Source organism: Mytilus galloprovincialis, chromosome 1, assembly GCF_965363235.1.
Source record: "Mytilus galloprovincialis chromosome 1, xbMytGall1.hap1.1, whole genome shotgun sequence".
Lineage (NCBI taxonomy): Eukaryota > Metazoa > Mollusca > Bivalvia > Mytilida > Mytilidae > Mytilus > Mytilus galloprovincialis.
The window spans coordinates 55,746,442-55,768,201 of record NC_134838.1 but is presented as its reverse complement, the minus strand read 5'-3'; the positions used below and the strand labels follow the sequence as shown (position 1 = coordinate 55,768,201).

The following is a 21,760-nucleotide window of genomic DNA, read 5'->3' as shown; positions in this document are numbered from 1 at the left end:
AAATTTTGGGACCAAAACTCCCAAAATCAATCCCAACCTTCCTTTTGTGGTTATAAACCTTGTGTTAAAATTTCATAGATTTCTATTCACTTTTACTAAAGTTAGAGTGCGAAAACTAATCGGACGACGACGACGACGCCAACGTGTTAGCAATATACGACGAAAAATTAAAAATTTTTGCGGTCGTATAAAAATGTGCACATGGACACTAAAAAATTTGCAAATTTCATCCAATTTGTATGTGAAAACATATTTACACATTTTATTTGATACCAAGTTTGCCTAGTTATCTATCCTAGTTTAAAAGTAATATAAACTAAAGGACATATATTTAGTATACTGGGGCCCCTAATTAGTTGTTCATAACATTTGATAAATATCAATAATACAACAGCATTAAGAATGGCATGAATTGTATCTTATGTGTATAAATCAGTTGACAACCGGTATACATAAGATCTTATGTACTTTGATAAACATAAAGGAATCTCGAGTGCAACCACAGATAATACATATAATCTAAACCAGATACAAAAAGGAGGAAAACCTGAAATGTCTTGTAAAAAATGTAAATTACCATCATCCTGAATAATTTTTTGTAAGTATTCTGCCATGAGTGTTCTTAGAGCTCTCTTGTATGGTTTTCCAAGTCTGTGAGGGAAAACTAATGAAGTGTCCACAACTGTGCCATGTGTAATCTGAAATTAAATAATTAAAATGAGGTATAAAAAGTTCAGTATTTTCATTCTAGTCAGGAATGAGGGTTTGGATGGGATTAAATGATTAAAGAATAATGCCCTTAAAAAATGAAGATTAGAGGATAACAGGCAAAAAAACATGAAGATTAGAGAAATGTGTGGTCTAGTTTTTTGAAGATTAGAGAAAAAAAAAGGGTTAATTTTTTGAAGATTAGAGAAAAAAGGGGTGAAAATTAAATTTTTACAGAAAAACAGACCCTCCCCCGCCCCCATCCAGACCCTCAGGAATCTACTTCCTCAAAATTATTTCCTCATTATGCCACCTGATATTTTTTCAATTATATAAACGGAACCCATTGTAGGGATGATGACACATTGTCAATAAACTTGTCATAGATACCAGGAATGAATTTTTGTATTTACGCCAGACACTTGTTTCGTCTACAAAAAAAGTTAAAAATATGGAACGCCACGACTGCCTTATGTTAATAATCAGCATTATACGCAGTGTTCACAGCATTATATGAAGTGATCACAGCATTATATGTAGTGCTCACAACATTATATGATGTGATCACAGCATTATATGCAGTGCTCACAGCATTATATTAAGTGCTCACAGCATTATATTAAGTGCTCACAACATTATATTAAGTGCTCACAGCATTATATTAAGTGCTCACAACATTATATTAAGTGCTCACAGCATTATATGCAGTGCTCACAACATTATATTAAGTGCTCACAACATTATATTAAGTGCTCACAGCATTATATTAAGTGCTCACAACATTATATTAAGTGCTCACAGCATTATATGCAGTGCTCACAACATTATATTAAGTGCTCACAACATTATATTAAGTGTTCACAACATTATACGTTTTTTGTTGTATGATGAGATTGATGTATGATGAGATTTATGAATGATGAGATCATTCGGTAAACTTCGTTTTTAGCGGAAATTACCGAATCCATAATTGGTAAATTACGGTAAATCAATGCCCAGCAAACAAATTTAAACAGTTATTATTATATATGTGATCATTTAAGGCAGTATCCAATATTTAAAACGGATTGAAATAAGTAAATTAAGAAGTATGATCAATTTAACCCAAGTTTATTCCACACCAGGGCATTTTAAACTTATTTTGAGGATTAGTTTCACCATATTCACAAATTAATATGTATATATATTTACTAGAACACATCCGTGATATCGCGGGTCTGTGACTGAATTAAAGAAAAAAACAATGCGTAAGCCTTATTTGAGTATTGGTATTGTCATCTGATAAAGTCATGCCGATTGTAAGATGAAGTTTTTTCTGCTTTTAACATCTTTCTGTTTGAATCCGTCGACCTGGAACTTGTCAATTTAATATTGGTATTATTGATTTTGTTTGGAAAACAAAAGTCTCTGGAAAGGAGTATTTTTTAATCAACAGTTTTGTCCTTTATGAGTTATGAATAAAATTGAATCTTTGATTCGCTGTTTTACGTCTAACAAATTGAAAACTGTACATGTTGTACCTATACGCATTATTGTAAGTCCAGATTTTTATTATTCGTATTGTCATCTTAGAAAGTCATACTGATTTTAAAAGTACTACAATCGGGAACAATGTGACAATGATTGAATTCAACCCTGTGATTACGACCCGTGTATATATCAAAATCTTAAATACAGCGTTGCGTGGTACTCCTGTCAGATGCGGAACGTACAGATAATGTAATAGTTAACAGGTGAATATATTATTGGTATCTATTCGACCCCGAACTTCTTAATTATTGGCAATATTAATTATGTGGAAAACAAAAGGGTCTGGAGTGATGTTATTTTTAATCAACAGCATGGTACTATATTAGTTATATATACTCTCAGATCAGTCTTTTTATTGGAATATACAAGTACCCGCCCACATGCACGTTCACTCTATTTTCTTGTTAGATCATATGTATTTATATTTGTACCAATCTAATGAGTTAATATAAAAAAAAAGATGTGGTATGATTGCCAATGAGACAACTATCCACAAAATACCAAAATGACACAAACATTAACAACTATAGGTCACCGTACGGCCTTCAACAATGAGCAAAGCCCATACCGCATAGTCAGCTATAAAAGGCCCCGATACGACCATGTAAAACAATTCAAACGAGAAAACTAACAAGCCTTTTACAACTGATTTTCATAGTTCGTTCTTATGTTGTTCTGTTACGCCACTGTCCCAGGTTAGAGGGAGGATACCAACATCCCGCTAACATGTTAAAACCCGCCACATTTTGCATATATGTGGCCGTCCCAAGTCAGGAGGAGCCTTTATTTCAGTGGTTGTCGTTTGTTAATTAATGTGTTATATATACATGTTAATTTTTCAATCGTTTGTTTGTACATAAATTAGGAATATTTTTCGTTTATCATTTCGGGGACTTCTACGGCTGACTATCCGGTATGGGCTTTCCTCATTGTTGAAGGTCGTACTGTGGCCGTTTAGCTGTTTAAAATTTCTGTGATGTCATTTTGTCTCTTGTGGAAAGTTGTTTCATTGGCAAGCATACCACTTTTATATATATATGTACCGTGCAAACTGACGAACAAACGTAGTAAACGTTTTATTCATCCCCACAAACTCAATTTTCATAAGAGATGATAACTTTAAATGAATATGTTAAACAGGGTCTTGAAAGGGTAATTTTTTCTATGAAAGTTTAAATTTCTATATAAGACTGCTGATCATATTTAGAAGACAATCTTAGTACTTGCCGTGCTAAAAAGCTTGTAAAAAAATGGAATAATTGATGTAAAGTTATGTTTAACACCTACAGTGAAATGCTTTAAACTGCATTTTCCATATCTGTTAGATACTTATACATGTAAAAATGCAAAATTCTGAAAATTGATGCCAAAAATGACTCTATCATGACATATATAAGCTAGCGTAATATTGCACCTATGTGTTATAGAAAGCTGACTGTTTTATTTAAAAGGTAATTAAGCTTTTTAAAACTGAGTACGGACTATAAAGTGGCACCTTGCTAAATTTCTTCAGTAGGAAATGAACTCGAGAATATATCATACAAATTTTCCTTCGCTATTTCATTAAATAAACTTTTTATTATTTAACTTAAATTTTGCCATTCGTATTTCTTACGACGAACAGAACTACTTCAATCATTCACCTCTCAGTTTCATCTTTTCCTTACTTATTTCAATCAGTTTTAAATATTGTATGCTACCTTATGATAACATGATTTTAATAACTTTTTAAATTTGTTTGCTGGGCATTACCGTTATTTACCAACTATGGATTCGGTAATCTCCGCTAAAAAACGAAGTTTACCGAATGATCTCATCATTCATAAATCTCATCATACATCAATCTCATCATACAACAACAAACGTATAATGTTGTGAACACTTAATATAATGTTGTGAGCACTTAATATAATGTTGTGAGCACTTAATATAATGTTGTGAGCACTTCATATAATGTTGTGAACACTGCATATAATGCTGTGAGCACTGCATATAATGCTGTGATCACTTCATATAATGTTGTGAGCACTACATATAATGCTGTGATCACTTCATATAATGCTGGGAACACTGCGTATAATGCTGATTATTAACATAAGGCAGTAGTGGCGTTCCATATAAAAAGGCCAAATAAAGTATGAAGTTGAAGAGAATTGAAGACTAAAAGTTCCTAAAAGTTTAGCCAAATACAGCTAACATACTCTATTTCTGAGGTAGAAAAGCCTAAGTATTTCAAAAATTCAAAGTTTTGTAAACAGTTAATTTATAATTATGACCATACATGTATCAATGATATTGCATGTCTCTTGAGAACCAATAAATTTATCACAAAGCAATATTAAGATCCTTATATGATAGTTTTATTTTAACAGACAAATGTATCAACTAGCAACAAAATATCATTTAATGTACTATTAGGCCTTTTGTCAGCATAAAACTATTGTCTGATTGGTTGTCAGGGGGAATACTTAAAAGAATAACTATTTAAACTTTGACAGTAAACAAACAGTGAAATTAATGGATTGCAATGTATGCCAGACTTAATATCCCTGAAAATTTGAACTTTTAAAAATTAATAGGCTAGGCCAGTGGCGGATCCAGAAATTTTCATAAGTCGGGGCCCACTGACTGCCTAAGAGGGGGCCTGCTCCAGTCATGCTTCGGTGATTCTCTATATAATAATCCAAAATTTTCCCAGAAGAGGAGGCCCGGGGCCCCTCTCTAAATCTGCCTCTGCAGGCAATGAAGAGGTCGTAGTTCTAACCCTGGCTTCAGCAATCTAAAGACTTCAAAATTAGTATTGGTTGTATCTCCACCAAGCAAGTGTCATTTAGGAGTATGAGCAAAGACTGATTGGCCCAGAATAATGTGTGCAGGTAGAGGTTCCTGAGAAATGTAAAAAATCTTGTGAACAAACCGGTTAAAATCATGTGCTGATCTAGTACAAAGCAGGAACTATATTCAAATCACTTTTATCATGTCTCATTTTGAATATGCATCCAATTTACCACTGGACATTAAATAACCATCCATTATCATCATCACGACTTGGTATTTCATATCTATAAGGTACAATTTATAGCTGCTGAGATAAAATGCAACCATTTCTTTTTACTTTAATGAAGAACATAAATGTGTCTATCTACAGGAAGTGATGGAGTTGAAATGCGTTACAGGGTATAAATTACCAATACAAATTTGGTACCAAATATCAAGAAGCTGTATATTTTAGTTGCTGAGAATAATGCTCGAGAGTTGTGTCATGGACAAATACATAAAAGAAAGGTCTGATAGAGGTAAACCAGTATAACTCCACTCCAATGGAATAAAGGTATACAAATTTCCATCCAGATATATATCTTGTTTAGCATTGAATAAAGCCTGAATAAGCTTTATTTTTGAAAGTTTTTATAAAAGATGGAATATATATCTCATAAATCAACAGAAATTAAACTTTTTATGCTCTTGTTACCCCAGATATATATAGATTCCTACATTGAGACCAGTGGATTACCTAATTTTTCCAATCGAGATATTGAAATCAGTCTTAGCAAGGACTTTAAAATTTATAATACAACTATCAAGATTGAATAAACCTAATAATCCATGAATAACTATGCAAGTATCTGTTTCTCTATTGATTAAAAAATAACTTTATAATTTTGTTAAACGAAAAATCCCCTCCGAGTGCCTTCCACATTCCATGAAGTTGTCAATTTCATTAACACCTGTTAGCATATTTTGATTCATCCAGTGAGCTGATAAAGGTTTATGACCTCAAAATTCATCCAATCATCTTCTGAGATCACCAACAACATCATGAAGATTGAAAAAATATATACAAGTGGTTCAGAAAGGATTACATTGCCAGAGAATCAGAGAAAAAGCTATAGGCAGTGAGGCCTTAACATTTTATATTTTTGGAGAGAAACACTTGGTCCTGACCACTTCATTGATTTTGGAACTAATGTGCACACGCTAATATGACTCATCAGATTATGATTGAACTTTATGTTGATAGTATTTTATATTAATAGCTTACTATAAAAAATAACAAACACTAAACAATGATCAATGAAATAGGATCAAGGTCAGATCACTATGTACACCTTAAAATAATTCTTTATAACTAAAATAAAAGTGTCATCTAGCTGTGTCTAAATTTTGTCACAATGAAACAATTAGGTCACAATTTGTGATGAAAAATGCATCACATCATATAGCATGTTCACATAAAGCCTGATAATAATTTTGAGGAAGGTCTAATATGTAATTTCGAAGAAAAACCTGATGCAAATTCATTATGCATAAGAATAAGAAAGTATTTGTTAAACATGAAGTGGATGAGAATGAGATGTTATAATGTGGTCAAAATATCCTCCTTGAAAGGTCTCCTCTCCATCCTTGGTGGATTAAGGTATAATTTGGGATCCTTGAGGTAATGATTTTCATTGATTGCAGTTGTAACTAACTGCATCCAATCAAAATGCACCTTTGAGATTATCTTGTGTAGATGAAGAAAATGAGATAAAAAAAACTGCCATGTGCTGAATGAGCAAAATGTCTTTACCCCCAAAAAATTGGGGATATATAGTGACAATTTTAAGTTGTTAATCAACTAATTGAAGTTCCTGGTTATGTTTGTCTTGTAAACATTAGTTTATATTTTCGATTCCTGCTTTACTATAGGATTAAACACATTTTTTCTAGAGGTTATTGATGTGTAAACCGGGGCGATTAACTCACAAACTGAATAAAAGTCCGAAGGACTTTTACGTTGAGTTTGTGAGTAAGAGCCCCGGTTTACACATCAATAACCTCTAGAAAAAATGTGTTTAATCCTTATAATTCTTCAGCCAAACATTTGTGATATTTAATAAACATTTTTTTTGTTGATGGCTACTAAATATATTTACCATCGAAAGCAAGTCGTAACTAAGGAGTACGCCGCCATCTTGACTTGACTTTATAAAAACCATAAATGTCCGATAAATACAACGGAATCTTAAATGAAATAGCACCTACCTCAAAAACTTCATTTTAATTAAATGTTATCCGAATTTGAAGCGTACAAGTAACGAAATAATCTTTCCCTTGAAAATTTCTATTCGTATGACGTCGTGTTTTGCCATGACGTAAATTCGCCAAATCCTTCATGAAATTTCGCGGAATTTTATTAAATTTTATTTTTATACATTTTCGAAGCTTAAGTGCATTAAATTTATTTCTTTGGTTGTTATATATGCACTAGAATAGTCAATACTGTTATGCAATTGGTTTTAAATCTCAATTTGCTGAAAATCCCGGGATCACTGCAAGCTTGTGTATCGCGCAACAATAGATTACAAAAGTAGTTTCGGAAACATGGTTTATCGAAGTGTAAACTTAGAGAAAAATTCTAATTGACCAATCCAATTCAAGTATTTATAGATATGCAAATCATATAAGAATTATGAATATGTAAACACTAGATACAACCAATTTACACCTTCACATTTATTGCGAACCCTATCTTAGTTTTCCATAGATTCACCTGCAAGTTACCTGTCCATTTAAACTTTTGTAAGTCCTATTGTCCCATCTAACAAATACAACAGGTATTGTTCTCTGTGTAGTTTATTCACTGGGACCTTTAAATTTCTTCTAGGAGAAATATATCACTCATTGATTAATTTACCTGACCAAAAAGTTATCTTCTTTTTTATTGAAATACTTCTAATAACTCACATAAACTGTATGCAATATTGTATTTATTCAATATTATCATTAATATATTTTCAATCTGTTCAATATAAAATCTGGTTTAATACTAAAAAGTTTATTTCAGACACATTTTTTAGTATTTTCCAATGAATTTACATGTTTTTGTTGTTGTTCATTTATAGACTTATGTTTATGAAGACCTTAATTTAAAAATAATAATATTCAATTTTTTATTTATCAAACACACAAAAATATTGAATATTTGATCAGAAATCAACTTTTAATTTTTGAATCAGTATTACAAATGTAATATTGAACACATTAAAAACGAGTTACTCCAGGTATCGAATAAATACAACACCACATGCAGTTTTGTGAGTCCTTACTTAGTATTGGTATAAGTATTTTTTCTTCATTGACAGTTCAATTTTTTACTCAGGTAGATTAATCAATGAGTGATATATTTCTCCTAGAAGAAATTTAAAGGTCTGAGTGAATAAACTACACAGAGAACAATACCTGTTGTATTTGTTAGATGGGACAATAGAACTGCCAAAAGTTTAAATGGACAGGTAACTTGCAGGTGAATCTATGGAAAACTACCATAGGGTTCGCAATAAGTGGTGTTATGGGTTAATAATGATGTAGTTGGAACAGGCATGCCTTGATCTACAGATAGATGGTGCAGTATTATAATTTAAAATGTTGGCTTAATCTGCCAAGGGTGGAGAGGAGTTGACTGATCGTAACCCTTAGCTAGCAGAGATGCATATCTATAAACCAATGATCAAGTTCTCAAAATTAGTTTGTTTCAGTAGTTTTTTAAGTTTTTCATAAAAGTCAAAATTTGAAGCCCTAAAGCAAATAAGTAAGACTCAGTTCAAAGATACTGCTATCTGATACATTTCTTGGGAACATCTGAAGGATGCTTTTTAAAATAGATAATAACAGACCTTTTAAATTCTAAATACAGAGGCCAAAAAGTGTCTTTCAAGTGTACTATAAAAAGGTATGAATAGTACAGAAAAAAACATTGCCGAAAAGTGGACACTACAGACACTTAAAAGATTATCTAGAGAAACATTTACCTTCACAGCTGTAAGATCACTTTCAAGGCTATGTCCCATTAAAATTGTTTTGTCTGTAACTAAACTTAAAAGAACAGCCTGCACATCGCGTAAAGATGCTGTTACTTCTTCCAAATCCTCATCTGTTATGCCACTAAATCTAATAACAAACAGAAAAAGAATGCTATACAAATATCAAACTTCATGCTATCAAACTAAGGATTTATATTCCAGTAGTTGTTAAGTAGTATTAGCTAAGTTTTGTTTATCAAATGAAGTTTACAAGATGATGCAAAAAATGCTTAACTTGGTGAAAATAAAATCAATATCTTATAGACAATTACTTAAATTATCAAATAACATGTACCAGTAGTTATTTTACAATTTTGTTCTCCATGTAAGTTAGGAAGATCTTTAAATTTTAAACATTTAGTCACAGTCATATTTTTTCTAATACTGTTTTAAAGATATTTAGAACTAATACTTGAATTTTACCACTATGCCAAGTTGCCCCAATGGTTTAATACTGTGCAGTGGCATTAATGACTCAATTATTAAAAATGATATCCTTAATGATGCTTGTACTAAAATTTGGTCCAGACTTTTTTCTAAGTTTAAGGACAATTAATCAAGCATTTGCAATTACTGGGCAAGGTGAGCTTAAAAGCTTGAATTATTTATTATAGAGGAAGATACACACTTAAAGAACCACAATTCAACAGTTGATACCTTGTGTTCAAATCAACAATTTCATTGTCTGGTTTAACAAAACTTTCATATACTGCTGTGCTGTCATGATCGCAAACTGATATTCGTGCCAATTCTACACCAGCAGTAGTATATACCTGTAATTTGATAGCAAAACATTTTATTTCAAAAAGTCTGTTCCTGCATCCTATTTATTGCGAACCAAATGAAAGTTTACCACAGAGTCGTCTGCTCTTGACCAAGGTATTTAAACTTTTGCAAGTTTACCTGTCCCATTCAATCAATACAATAGCTATTGTTCTCTGTGTAGTTTATTCACTTGGACATTTAAATTTCTTCTAGGAGAAATCTATCACTCATTGATTAATTTGCCTGACCAAAAAAAAATCTTCTTTGTTGATTGAAATACATGTATAAACTCACATAAACTGCATGTGATACAGTATTTATTCAATTTCAATAAAATATTTTCAATCTGTTCAATATAAGCACTGATTTAATTATGAAAAGTTTATTTCTGATTTTTTTTAACTACTGCATGCATATCTATGGTTCAAAGAATTTGCATGTTTTTTGTGGTTGTTCAGTTATAAAGAATACATTTATGAAGACCTTTATTTAAACATTATCATTTAGTGAACAGACTAAAATAAAGCAAATTTTAATAGGTAAAATCGGAAATCAACTTCTAATTTTTAAATCAGTGTTTATATCAAACAAATTGAAAATGTGTTATTGATTGAATAAATACAACATCACATGCAGTTTTATAATTACTTATTTGTACATGTATTTCCATCATTGACAGTTCAATTTTTTGTTCAGGTAAATTAATCAGTGAGTGATAGATTTCTCTTGCAAGAAATTTAAAGGTCCCATTGAATAAACTAATAGCTATTGTATTTGTTAGATGGGACAATAGAACTTACAAAAGTTTAAATGGACAGGTAACTTGCAGGTGAATCTGTGGAAAACTATGATAGGATTCGCAATAAAAAACATCATCACAAAAAAAAATTGATGAATCGGTGGGAAAATATACACCTCTGAGGAGCCAAAAATTTCTAGAATTAAACTTTTTTTCTAAACCTGATTTTTGGGTTTATAAGACTGTAAACAAATAATTGGTGAAGAAAAATTCATATGGTGGTGCACTTCTTTTTTTGCTACGGGTCATTGAAAGTACCCAATTTTGATGATTTTCCCATTTTTCATCAATTTTTACCCATTTTTGGGTTATTATAGTGAAAAAAAATCACAGTTCCACAACTTAACTTTTTTTCATACTCTCAATAAAGATGAGGTGGACCAATCTGAATAAATTCAACTCAAAAGGTAGGTGTTAATAAATGTATAAGAAAGTTTTATCATATTTTGATGCTTTTTCGTGTCAAATTTACCATGTTGTCAATTTTATAAATTTGTGATTTTTCTCTGTTTGAAAAACAAAATGCATATTATTTCAACTTCTTTGTTATAAATGATTGAAAAAAATACATATCTAAGACATTTGAAATGAAACAAGAATGTGTCCAAAGTACACGGATGCCCCACTCGCACTATCCTTTACCATGTTCCATGGACCGTGAAATTGGGTAATAATCTAATTTGGCATTAAAATTAGAAAGATTATACTATAGGGAACATATGTACTAAGTTTCAAGTTGATTGGACTTCAATTTTATCAAAAACTACCTTGACCAAAAACTTTAACCTGAAACTCCCACTTTCATTTTCTATGTTTAGTGGACCATGAAATTGGGGTCAAAAGTCTAATTTGGCTTTAAAATTAAAAAGATCATATCATAAGCAACAAGTTTACTAAGTTTCAAGTTGATTGGACTTCAGCTTCATCAAAAACTACCTTGACCAAAAACTTTAACCTGAAACTCCCACTTTCATTTTCTATGTTCAGTGGACGGTGAAATTGGGGTCAAAAGTCTAATTTGGCTTAAAATTAGAAAGATCATATCATAAGCAACAAGTGTACTAAGTTTCAAGTTGATTGGACTTCAGCTTCATCAAAAACTACCTTGACCAAAAACTTTAACCTGAAACTCCCACTTTCATTTTCTATGTTTTGTGGACCGTGAAATTGGGGTCAAAAGTCTAATTTGGCTTTAAAATTAGAAAGATCATATCATAAGCAACAAGTGTACTAAGTTTCAAGTTGATTGGACTTCAGCTTCATCAAAAACTACCTTGACCAAAAACTTTAACCTGAAACACCCACTTTCATTTTCTATGTTCAGTGGACCATGAAATTGGGGTCAAAAGTCTAATTTGGCTTTAAAATTAGAAAGATCATATCATAAGCAACAAGTGTACTAAGTTTCAAGTTGATTGGACTTCAGCTTCATCGAAAACTACCTTGACCAAAAACTTTAACCTGAACGGAAAAACAGATGGACGGACGAACGGACGGAAGCACAGACGGACGGACGAACGAAGTCACAGACCAGAAAACATAATGCCCCTCTACTATCGTAGGTGGGGCATAAAAATTATATTGGATGTTTATGTTTCTGGTGAAATAATTTTTTGTACCCCTCACCCATTTTTCTCAAAATTTCGGCTAGACAGACTGGCTTGATTAGTATTGAAATTTGAAAATTTTATTACTCTAAAACTTCTTATTGGAAATACACAACTCTTTCACAGAGTTAAGTTTGATTATGATAATTTTCAAATTCATTGCTTTTTTCCACTTGTATCACATGTTTTTGAAATAATTCCAGAACAAGATTTCAATGAGACTGATACGTCAGAAGAATACATCCTCAAGGCAGCATAATGATGTATGTTATTTTATTTTAGAACAAGAATGTGTCCAAAGTACACGGATGCCCCACTCCCACTATCATTTTCCATGTTCAATGGACCATGAAATTGGATAAAAAATATAATTAGGCATTAAAATTAGAAAGATAATATCATAGGGAACATGTGTACTAAGTTTCAAGTTGATTGGACTTCAACTTCATCAAAAACTACCTTGACCAAAAACTTTAACCTGAAACATGCACTTTCATTTTCTATGTTCAGTGGACCGTGAAATTGGGGTCAAAAGTTTAATTTGGCTTTAAAATTAGAAAGATCATATCATAAGGAACATGTGTACTAAGTTTCAAGTTGATTGGACTTCAACTTCATCAAAAACTACCTTAACCAAAAACTTTAACCTGAAGCGGGACAGACGGACGAACGGACGAACGAACAGACGGACGAACGGACGCACAGACCAGAAAACATAATGCCCCTCTACTATCGTAGGTGGGGCATAAAAATATTCTATAGACATGTTTTAACAGATACTATCAGCAAGATTTAGACTAATGATCAGAGAGTTTTCATAGACAAATAGTGTTTCTATTGTTATATACTGCAGAAGCACATTTTTTAAATGGAATACTTTCCCTTGATATTCTATATTGCCCCTTTTTATTGTTGTTCGTCATGTAGGTAACCCATGATGACCTTAATATATCATGTATATCATTCATAAAAGTACAAATGTAGCCCAATCTTTTGCAAAAACATAATGCCCTTAGTGGGGTAAAAAACGTGAACATAGACTTTCTCTAAAAGAAAATAATTTATTTTATCCAAATTTTCAGAAATGTACCACTTTTTTAATTCTTTTATTCCTGTAGTCTAATAATTCACCGACTTCTCACCGTATGCAGCAACCCTAATGTCATAAGAAACGAGTGACTGGTGAAAAATAATGTTCATCCAATTCTTGAACCAATGTATGTATATATCATAAACTTAGTCCTCTGTGCACGATTTTATCATTTTTTACGCAAATATATCGTATAATTGTCAATTTTTTTTCTATCTGTCTGTTATGATTTAACAAATATTGCTACTCATTAAATGCTGTGTTTTGAAGCCGAAGTTTACCGATTGTCACCTTATAGTAAATAATCAACAAAAAGCATGGGTATTTAGCACGTGTTTAACATATACAATCAGGTAATTGTTTATTTTAATGACAGATTTATGCGAATTGCTATGACTGGATTTTTATGAGGAGGGTCACGCTTAGGTCACTATGCATACGGAAAATTTGTCTGCAAATTGCTTCCTAGCAACAAGCAATTAAAAATAAGTAAACTTCTTCTAAATGTGAACAAATTAAAGAATTTTCCTCAGAAAAAAGTATGTGTACAAAGGTTGTATAATGAAAACTATCCATTCAGTTTTAAAAAACATATGCATATTTTTTTTTAATTTGAGGTTTCATATGACTTTAACTATGACACCTTTCATTAGAAACTTGACAATCACACAGCCCAAGTGCAAGAAAAAACAGACATGGATAAAAAGTAAACAAACATGGAATGAAGGTAGTATAAACCAATTGTAAAAGAAAACATCAACTGTAATGAAAAAATTTAATTAACAAATAGGACCTCATAGATAAAACCAGGTGCTCCGTAGGGCGCAGCTATATACGACCGCAGAAGTCGAACCCTGAACAGTTGGTGCAAGTATGGACATAACATATAAGCTTTATACAGCTCTAAATTTGGATTGTGATCAAATTTTTGACATAATATGAGTTTCTGACACAAAACAAATGTCAAGATCTTACAAATCTATTGCGCAATATTATGCAATTAAAGATTTCTTTTTAACTTTTCAAAAATTAGAAGAAAAAAAATTGAAAACAACTACCCCCCCCCCCCTTTTTTTTGCAATTAGTCCAAAACCTGACATTTCTTTATACATAATATACAAGAAGTGAAAGGGAGGTAAATCCGAACATACCCAATATTGTATGTTAAATATTTTAGAATTACCTCCCTTACACTGCTTTAAAATTATCTTAATTGTTCATTGACCAGAAATACCCGGTTTTCCCCTTTTTTGCCCCTAATTCTGTAACAATTTAAGCCATAACCCCCAAAAGTCAAAACTAACCATCCCTTCATGGTATGGAAACTTGTGGTTTTAATTTCAGAAAGATCCATACACTTAAACATAAGTTATTGTTTGAAAACTACAACAAGAGGCTCTCAAGAGCCTGAATCGCTCACCTTAATTCTTTTGGTTAAATCTCTCATCAATGATTATTTTGGCTTTTCAATTTATTTAAATGTTTTTTGGATCATCCTATTTTCTTCAAAAGCCAAAAAAAATAATCATTTTCTCCTATGTTCTATTTTAGCCATAGGAGCTATGTTTCTTGACATACAAGGAAATAAAATATAAAATTTATACTAGATACTCTGAAACTCATTTAGCCTAAGTTTGGCTGAAATTGATACAGCAGTTTCAAAGGAGAAGATTTTTTAAAGTAAGTCAACATGATGAACAAATTGTGAAAAAAGTCTTTAAAGGGCAATAACTCCTTAAGGGGTCAATTCACAATTTTGGTCAAATTGGCTTAATTGAAGATCTTACTTTGCTGAACATTATTGCTGTTTACAGTTTATTTTTATCTATAATTATATTCAAGATAATAAACAAAAACAGCAAAATTTCCTTAAAATTATCAATTCAGGGGCAGCAACCCAACAACAGGTTGTCTGATTCATCTGAAAATTTCAGGGCAGATAGATCTTGACCTGATAAACAATATTACCCACATCAGATTTGCTCTAAATGCTTTAGTTTTTGAGTTATAAGCCAAAAACTGCATTTGACCCCTATGTTCTATTTTTAGCAATGGCAACCATGTTTGTTGATAGATCATAACTTCGGATACAATTTACAAACTAGATACCCTAAGGAACATTCAGTTAAAGTTTGGAAGTATTTGGCCCAGTAGTTTCAGAGGAGAAAATTTTTGTAAAAGATTACTAAGATTTACGAAAAATGGTTAAAAATTGACTATAAAGGGCAATAACTCCTAAAGGGGTCAACTGACCATTTCCATCATGTTGACTTATTTGTAAATCTTACTTTGCTGAACATTATTGCTGTTTACAGTTTATCTCTATCTATAATAATATTCAAGATAATAACCAAAAACAGCAAAATTTCTTTAAAATTACCAATTCAGGGGCAGTAACCCAACAACAGGTTGTCTGATTCATCTGAAAATTTCAGGGCAGATAGATCTTGACCTGATAAACAATATTATCCCGTGTCAGATTTGCTCTAAATGCTTTGGTTTTTGAGTTATAAGCCAAAAACTGCATTTGACCCCTATGTTCTATTTTTAGCAATGGCGACCATGTTTGTTGATAGATCACAACTTCGGATACAATTTACAAACTAGATACCCTAAGGAACATTCAGTTAAAGTTTGGAAGTATTTGGCCCAGTAGTTTCAGAGGAGAAAATTTTTGTAAAAGATTACTAAGATTTACGAAAAATGGTTAAAAATTGACTATAAAGGGCAATAACTCCTAAAGGGGTCAACTGACCATTTCCGTCATGTTGACTTATTTGTAAATCTTACTTTGCTGAACATTATTCCTGTTTACAGTTTATCTCTATCTATAATAATATTCAAGATAATAACCAAAAACAGCAAAATTACCTTAAAATTACCAATTCAGGGGCAGCAACCCAACAACAGGTTGTCTGATTCATCTGAAAATTTCAGGGCAGATAGATCTTGACCTGATAAACAATATTACCCCTGTCAGATTTGCTCTAAATGCTTTGGTTTTTGAGTTATAAGCCAAAAACTGCATTTGACCCCTATGTTCTATTTTTAGCAATGGCGACCATGTTTGTTGATAGATCAAAACTTCGGATACAATTTATAAATTAGATACCCTAAGGAACATTCAGTTAAAGTTTGAAAGTATTTGGCCCAGTAGTTTCAGAGGAGAAGATTCTTGAAATAGTTTACGACGACAGACGACGACGGACGACAGATGACGGACGACGACGGATGCCAAGTGATGGCATAAGCTCACTTGTCCCTTCGGGACAGGTGAGCTAAAAATGATAATTTTGGTCCCCTTTTTTGGTCCCTAATTCCTTAACTATTGGGACCATAACCCCCAAAATCAATCCAAACTTTTCTTTAGTGGTATTGAACCTTCTTGTAAAATTTATAGAGATCCATACACTTAAACACAAGTTATTGTCTGTAAACTAGTAAAATGCTTCTTTTTGACACTGTTTTGGCCCCTTATTCCTACATATTAGGGAAAATTAACCCCAAACTGAATCCCAGCCTTCCCTGTGTTATATGGAAACTTGTGGTACAATGTCAGAGAGATCCATACAGTTACACACAAGTTATTGTCTTGAAACTAGAAAAATGCTTGTTTTTGGCCCTTTATTCCTTAAATGTTTGCCAAATAACCCCTTATAATAAATCCTAACCTACTCCTTATTGTATTAAACATTGTGGTACAATTTCAGAACAATTGAAATACTAATACACAACTTTTTGTCCTGCAACTAGATAAATGCTGTTTTTGGCCCCTTTGGGCCCCTAATTCCTAAAACTTTGGGACCTTTCCCCCCAAAATCAATCCAAAGCTTTCTTTAGTTGTTATAAACATTGTGTTAAATTTTTATTGATTTCTCTTTACTTATTCAAAAGTTATTTTCCGGAAACAATCTGTCTTCGGACGACGCTGACGACGACATGATACCAATATATGACCAAAATATTTTTAATGTTTGCGGTCGTATAAAAACAAGACCCATATATAGGCAAACTAATATTACAGTACTCTTATTTTTCAAGTGCCCAATAATTCTGTGTTGATTGTTTATCATTAGTCAATAATAGGTAAACTTGGACACCAAAATCTGATAGGTAATTAGCAGTTATATAACATTCAAATTAGATAATGTTTGAGTTATATTTTTTTCTTTTAAACCATTATACAAAATTTTTCCATACTCCTTTATGGCTGACCTGTGAGGAAAATACGGCTTTATCATCATTTGAATTTTGGTGTCCTGCAAAGTGTAACGAAGCTCTACTACTAAGTACTTGCAGAGAACTATAAGGATTACGTCAGTGGATCTTCTTGGAAATCATGCTCAAAGGTCTAAAATGACTGCAAACTGCATGACCCAACTTCAAAAATACTAAATATTGTATCAGAAATAGACAGCTTTAAGGTAGCACAATACAAAGATTTTTCATCCCCAATCAGACATCTTTCAACTGATGTAATTCCACTTATCCTTCTTTAAATTTTATAAATGAGGTACCAAAAGATAGAAGAATGATTTATCTTTCAAATTGTGATAATTTCATGATGACATAATTATTACATAATTAATTGTTATGTAATTCGTTGCTATATTGTGATGTCCATGCTTGAATGAATTTAGCTTCTTTGTTATTCATAGCATCCGAAAATATTTTATAGATTCTTGCACAACACAGTTTGACCTCCAAAACTGTGTCTCAGATTTTTCCTATTGTATTTCATTCTCTCATAAATCTTCAATGAAGTTTGCAACATCAATTCATAAGAGATCACTAAATTCAATTAAACTGGTCCGCCGTTCCATCTATAGCTTTGCACCGAAGGAACGGGTTGGTGCCACTGTCACATTGGCATTAATTGGACGAGTTTTACAAATTCAACGATTCGCTAATAAAATTGACCAATTATAGTGATAGGAAATTGACCTCAAATGTTAATACTGTGATGCCGCAAAATAAGTAAGTATCTGTTAATTAACCCCGTGGTGGTAGAGCAGATAAATGACCAACGGGCGTGTTAACATGTTCTTGACAAACTGAGTCGGTATCTTTTATTCCCTTAAGAACTCAGTAGGGTTATAAAAGTGCTAATTTCTTGTTTGATTTCCTATCAGTATAACACATAATAAACATAGCACATGATGCACTAGTCTCGTCGAATTATCAAATCCCGTGGTCAGAATTCTGACCACGGGATTTAGGCCATACCTGTTGTCAGTGTGGCGATAAGTGAACACAACAGGGGTCCAGTTTATAAATTCAATGTGGTATAAAATTTGTTCTATTGATGTTTTTGGAAATCTGAGACACAGTTTTGGAGGTCAAGCTGTGTTGTACAAGAATCTATAAAATATTTGGGGATGCTATAAAGAACAAAGAAGCTAAATTCATTCAAGTGTGGACATCACAATATAGCAACTAATTACATAATAATTAATTATGTAATAATTATGTCATAATGAAATTATCACAATTTGAAAGATTAATCTTTCTTCTTTCTTTTGGTACCTCATTTATGAAATTTAAAGAAGGATGAAATGAATTACATCAGTTTAAAGTTGTCTGATTGGGAGTGAACAAATCTTTGTATTGTGCTACCTTAATTCATTAGCATGTCAATATTGAGATGTGGGTTCCAACCCTGCATGCAGCAGGTGTGCACAACTCCAATCTTAATTGGCTAAGTTTGTCAGTGTACTCCAACTTCCTCCACCAAAATCAACTGACTGCCATGAAATAGCCAATAATACAGAAGCAGTGATAAACACCAACCAATCAATCTTTCAATATAAGGTCAAATTGGAAACAGACATTTTCTTACTTTTCAAGGTAACTGTACTTTAAAATTTTTGAAAAAAATCAATTACATACCATTTCACAATCCAATGCAAACACTCCATAATCTCCATCGACTGGTGGCGAACATGGTTGAGTTTTCATATATCCAGATAAGTTCTCCCATTTATTTGTGTCATGGACATGACTCTGAAACAAAAAGGGGTATAGTAAATTAAGAATTTATAGGATGTTTTTATTATTGCAAATTATGTGACTATGGCAATAAGAACTCTCAACCTGATCAAGTTAAAAGATTTGTTTAGTATTTGTGAAAGTGTTGAGAAAATATTTCAGTGGTGTATTTCTTTAGGATTAATTCTTGATTTATCTAGAGATGAATGTAAAAGGTGTAACACCACTAATTCGGGCCTTGCCAGAAAGCACATACCAGAAAGTAGTACATATTTAACACTAAATAGTTCCTACGCATGAATGTAACTTTAAAAATATGTAGGATATTTTATAGGTATTTTTGGCATTAAATGACAGCTGAAGGACTGGTGATAATTGTAGAACACTTTTGGAATATTAAAAAAAACTGCACCAAATTTTAAAAAGAAGGTACATTTTGTCTGTTTGTCAGATCTGAAGTACCTGATTTGGTACATCCGAAGTTCCGGGAACCAGTTCTTTCTTTTATGCCGTTAAAGGTATGTTGATTTTTTCAGTACAAGACACCATAAAGTGTTGCTTTGACATGCAATGATTGCCACTTTATTTGAACTTAAAATGAAAGAGGTGTGCCTGCTTGAAATGGAGGAATTTCACATAGAAAGCAATGGGACCATGAATTAGTGGTGTACTTCCAAAAAGTGTAGCCATGGACATTTTGGATTAAGAAAAGACAGTTCCTTTTCAAACGACACTTTTTATTGGAAGTGCAGCAACAAAAAATGTAGTAAAAAAGTTTCTATCAGAAACGGATCCTGGTTTCAAGGACATAATTTAAGTTTAGAAAAATATTATTTATTACATATTTCTGGATTTACAAATTAAACCAAGAATTTGTAAGCATGAACTTTCTATTTGTAACCAAACAATCATAGATTGGTACAATTATTGCCGTGAAGTCTGTATAAATATTTTAGTAATAGACAGTGAAAAAAAAGGTGATAGCGTAATTGTTGAAATAGATGAAAGTAAATTTGGAAAAAAAAATACCACAAAGAGCATCGAGTAGAAGGTCAGTGAGGTTTAGATGTATCGAAAGAGACAGCAAAAAAAGTTTTTTTTGCCACAATGGAAAATTGTACAAAGGAACTTTACTAAAATTAATTAATTGCTGTTCTGAGGGATTTGAACATTTAAAAGTCATCCATTCCATGAATTTTGTAGACCCAGAAATAGGAGCTTATACAAATACAATTGAAAGTACCTGGCGTGAACTGAAAAAATCACTACCAAAATGAGGCACAGTAAAATCATTATACAATACTTATTTCCGTCAATAATTTTGTACAAAAGAAATATTTAATCAGATATGACGACCCTTTCATAGCATTTATAAATCTCATTAAACTAGAGGCTCTAAAGAGCCTGTGTTGCTCACCTTGGTCTATGTGAATATTAAACAAAGGAAGCAGATGGATTCATGACAAAATTGTGTTTTAGTGATGGTGATGTGTTTGTACATCTTACTTTACTAAACAGTCTTGCTGCTTACAATTATCTCTATCTATAAATGAACTTGGCCCAGTAGTTTCAGTGGAAAATGTAAATAAAAATTTACAAATTTCATGAAAATTGTTAAAAATTTCAGGGCCGTAGCGTAATGGAGGCAACTGAGGCAAATGCCTCACTTTTGAAACGACGACCAAACTTTCCAAGTGTCATTTTTTTTTCAATTATGTATTTTACATTATCAATATGCGAGTTTCAAGTTTCAAATGATCTACTGTCACACTAAATACAGTGTATCCAATCTGCAGCACGTGCAGCTTTTACCATAGCGGTGACGGTAAAAAAAGTGTTCTGAATACAAATCTAACAAAAAATAAAAAAAATCTTAATGTCATTACTAAACTGGTTGAAGACGAGTTCTTTAAAGAGAAAAAAAGATGAAAAGGGTAACTCATGAGTATTAACACTGCTTATAAGTATGGTGTCTTATTCCTTGGTTTATTTTTGAATCGATAACGCTATAGTTAACCAATGTCTACACTTTCAACTCACTGAACAACAAATGCTAATCGATAAAATAATTCATTGACCAAAAATAAAATAATTATTTATAATTAATTTAAACAAAATCATGAAGCGACTTTTCTATGGAAGTCTTTAATGTATAAAGGCAATTCATGATTTTTATTATCTTTAATAAAAGTATGAAATTATGATATTTTTGGTATTGTTTGAAAATATTATTTTCGTGTTTCTTTTTCTGATTATGATCACATTGTCTGGTTGTATGCTAGCCGTGCTCCATTGATTCTAGCGCGGTAGGCCGTGGGTTCAAACCCCAGTAGGTCAAACCAATGACTTGAAAATTGGTAGAATAATGTGTCAAGGTAGGTTGACATGTTTTCCAGCGGAATGTTTACAGGGCTGAGTTCAATATCGTAGC

At 32.1% G+C, this 21,760-nt stretch overlaps 1 protein-coding gene and 1 pseudogene across 1 annotated transcript in view; one reads left to right on the top strand and one right to left on the bottom strand.

Annotated features, from left to right (window-relative positions):
• Window positions 1–21,760, bottom strand: part of LOC143079167 (uncharacterized) — a 75,756-nt gene that overhangs the window by 5,338 nt on the left and 48,658 nt on the right. The window contains exons 11-14 of the mRNA XM_076254398.1: window positions 19,231–19,344; window positions 9,738–9,853; window positions 9,030–9,168; window positions 578–698 (exon numbers count right to left, since the gene is read on the bottom strand). Coding sequence (XP_076110513.1) covers window positions 578–698; window positions 9,030–9,168; window positions 9,738–9,853; window positions 19,231–19,344 — 490 coding nt within the window. The remainder of the gene's footprint in view (window positions 1–577; window positions 699–9,029; window positions 9,169–9,737; window positions 9,854–19,230; window positions 19,345–21,760) is intronic.
• On the top strand, window positions 19,414–20,681 carry LOC143059205 (uncharacterized; annotated as a pseudogene).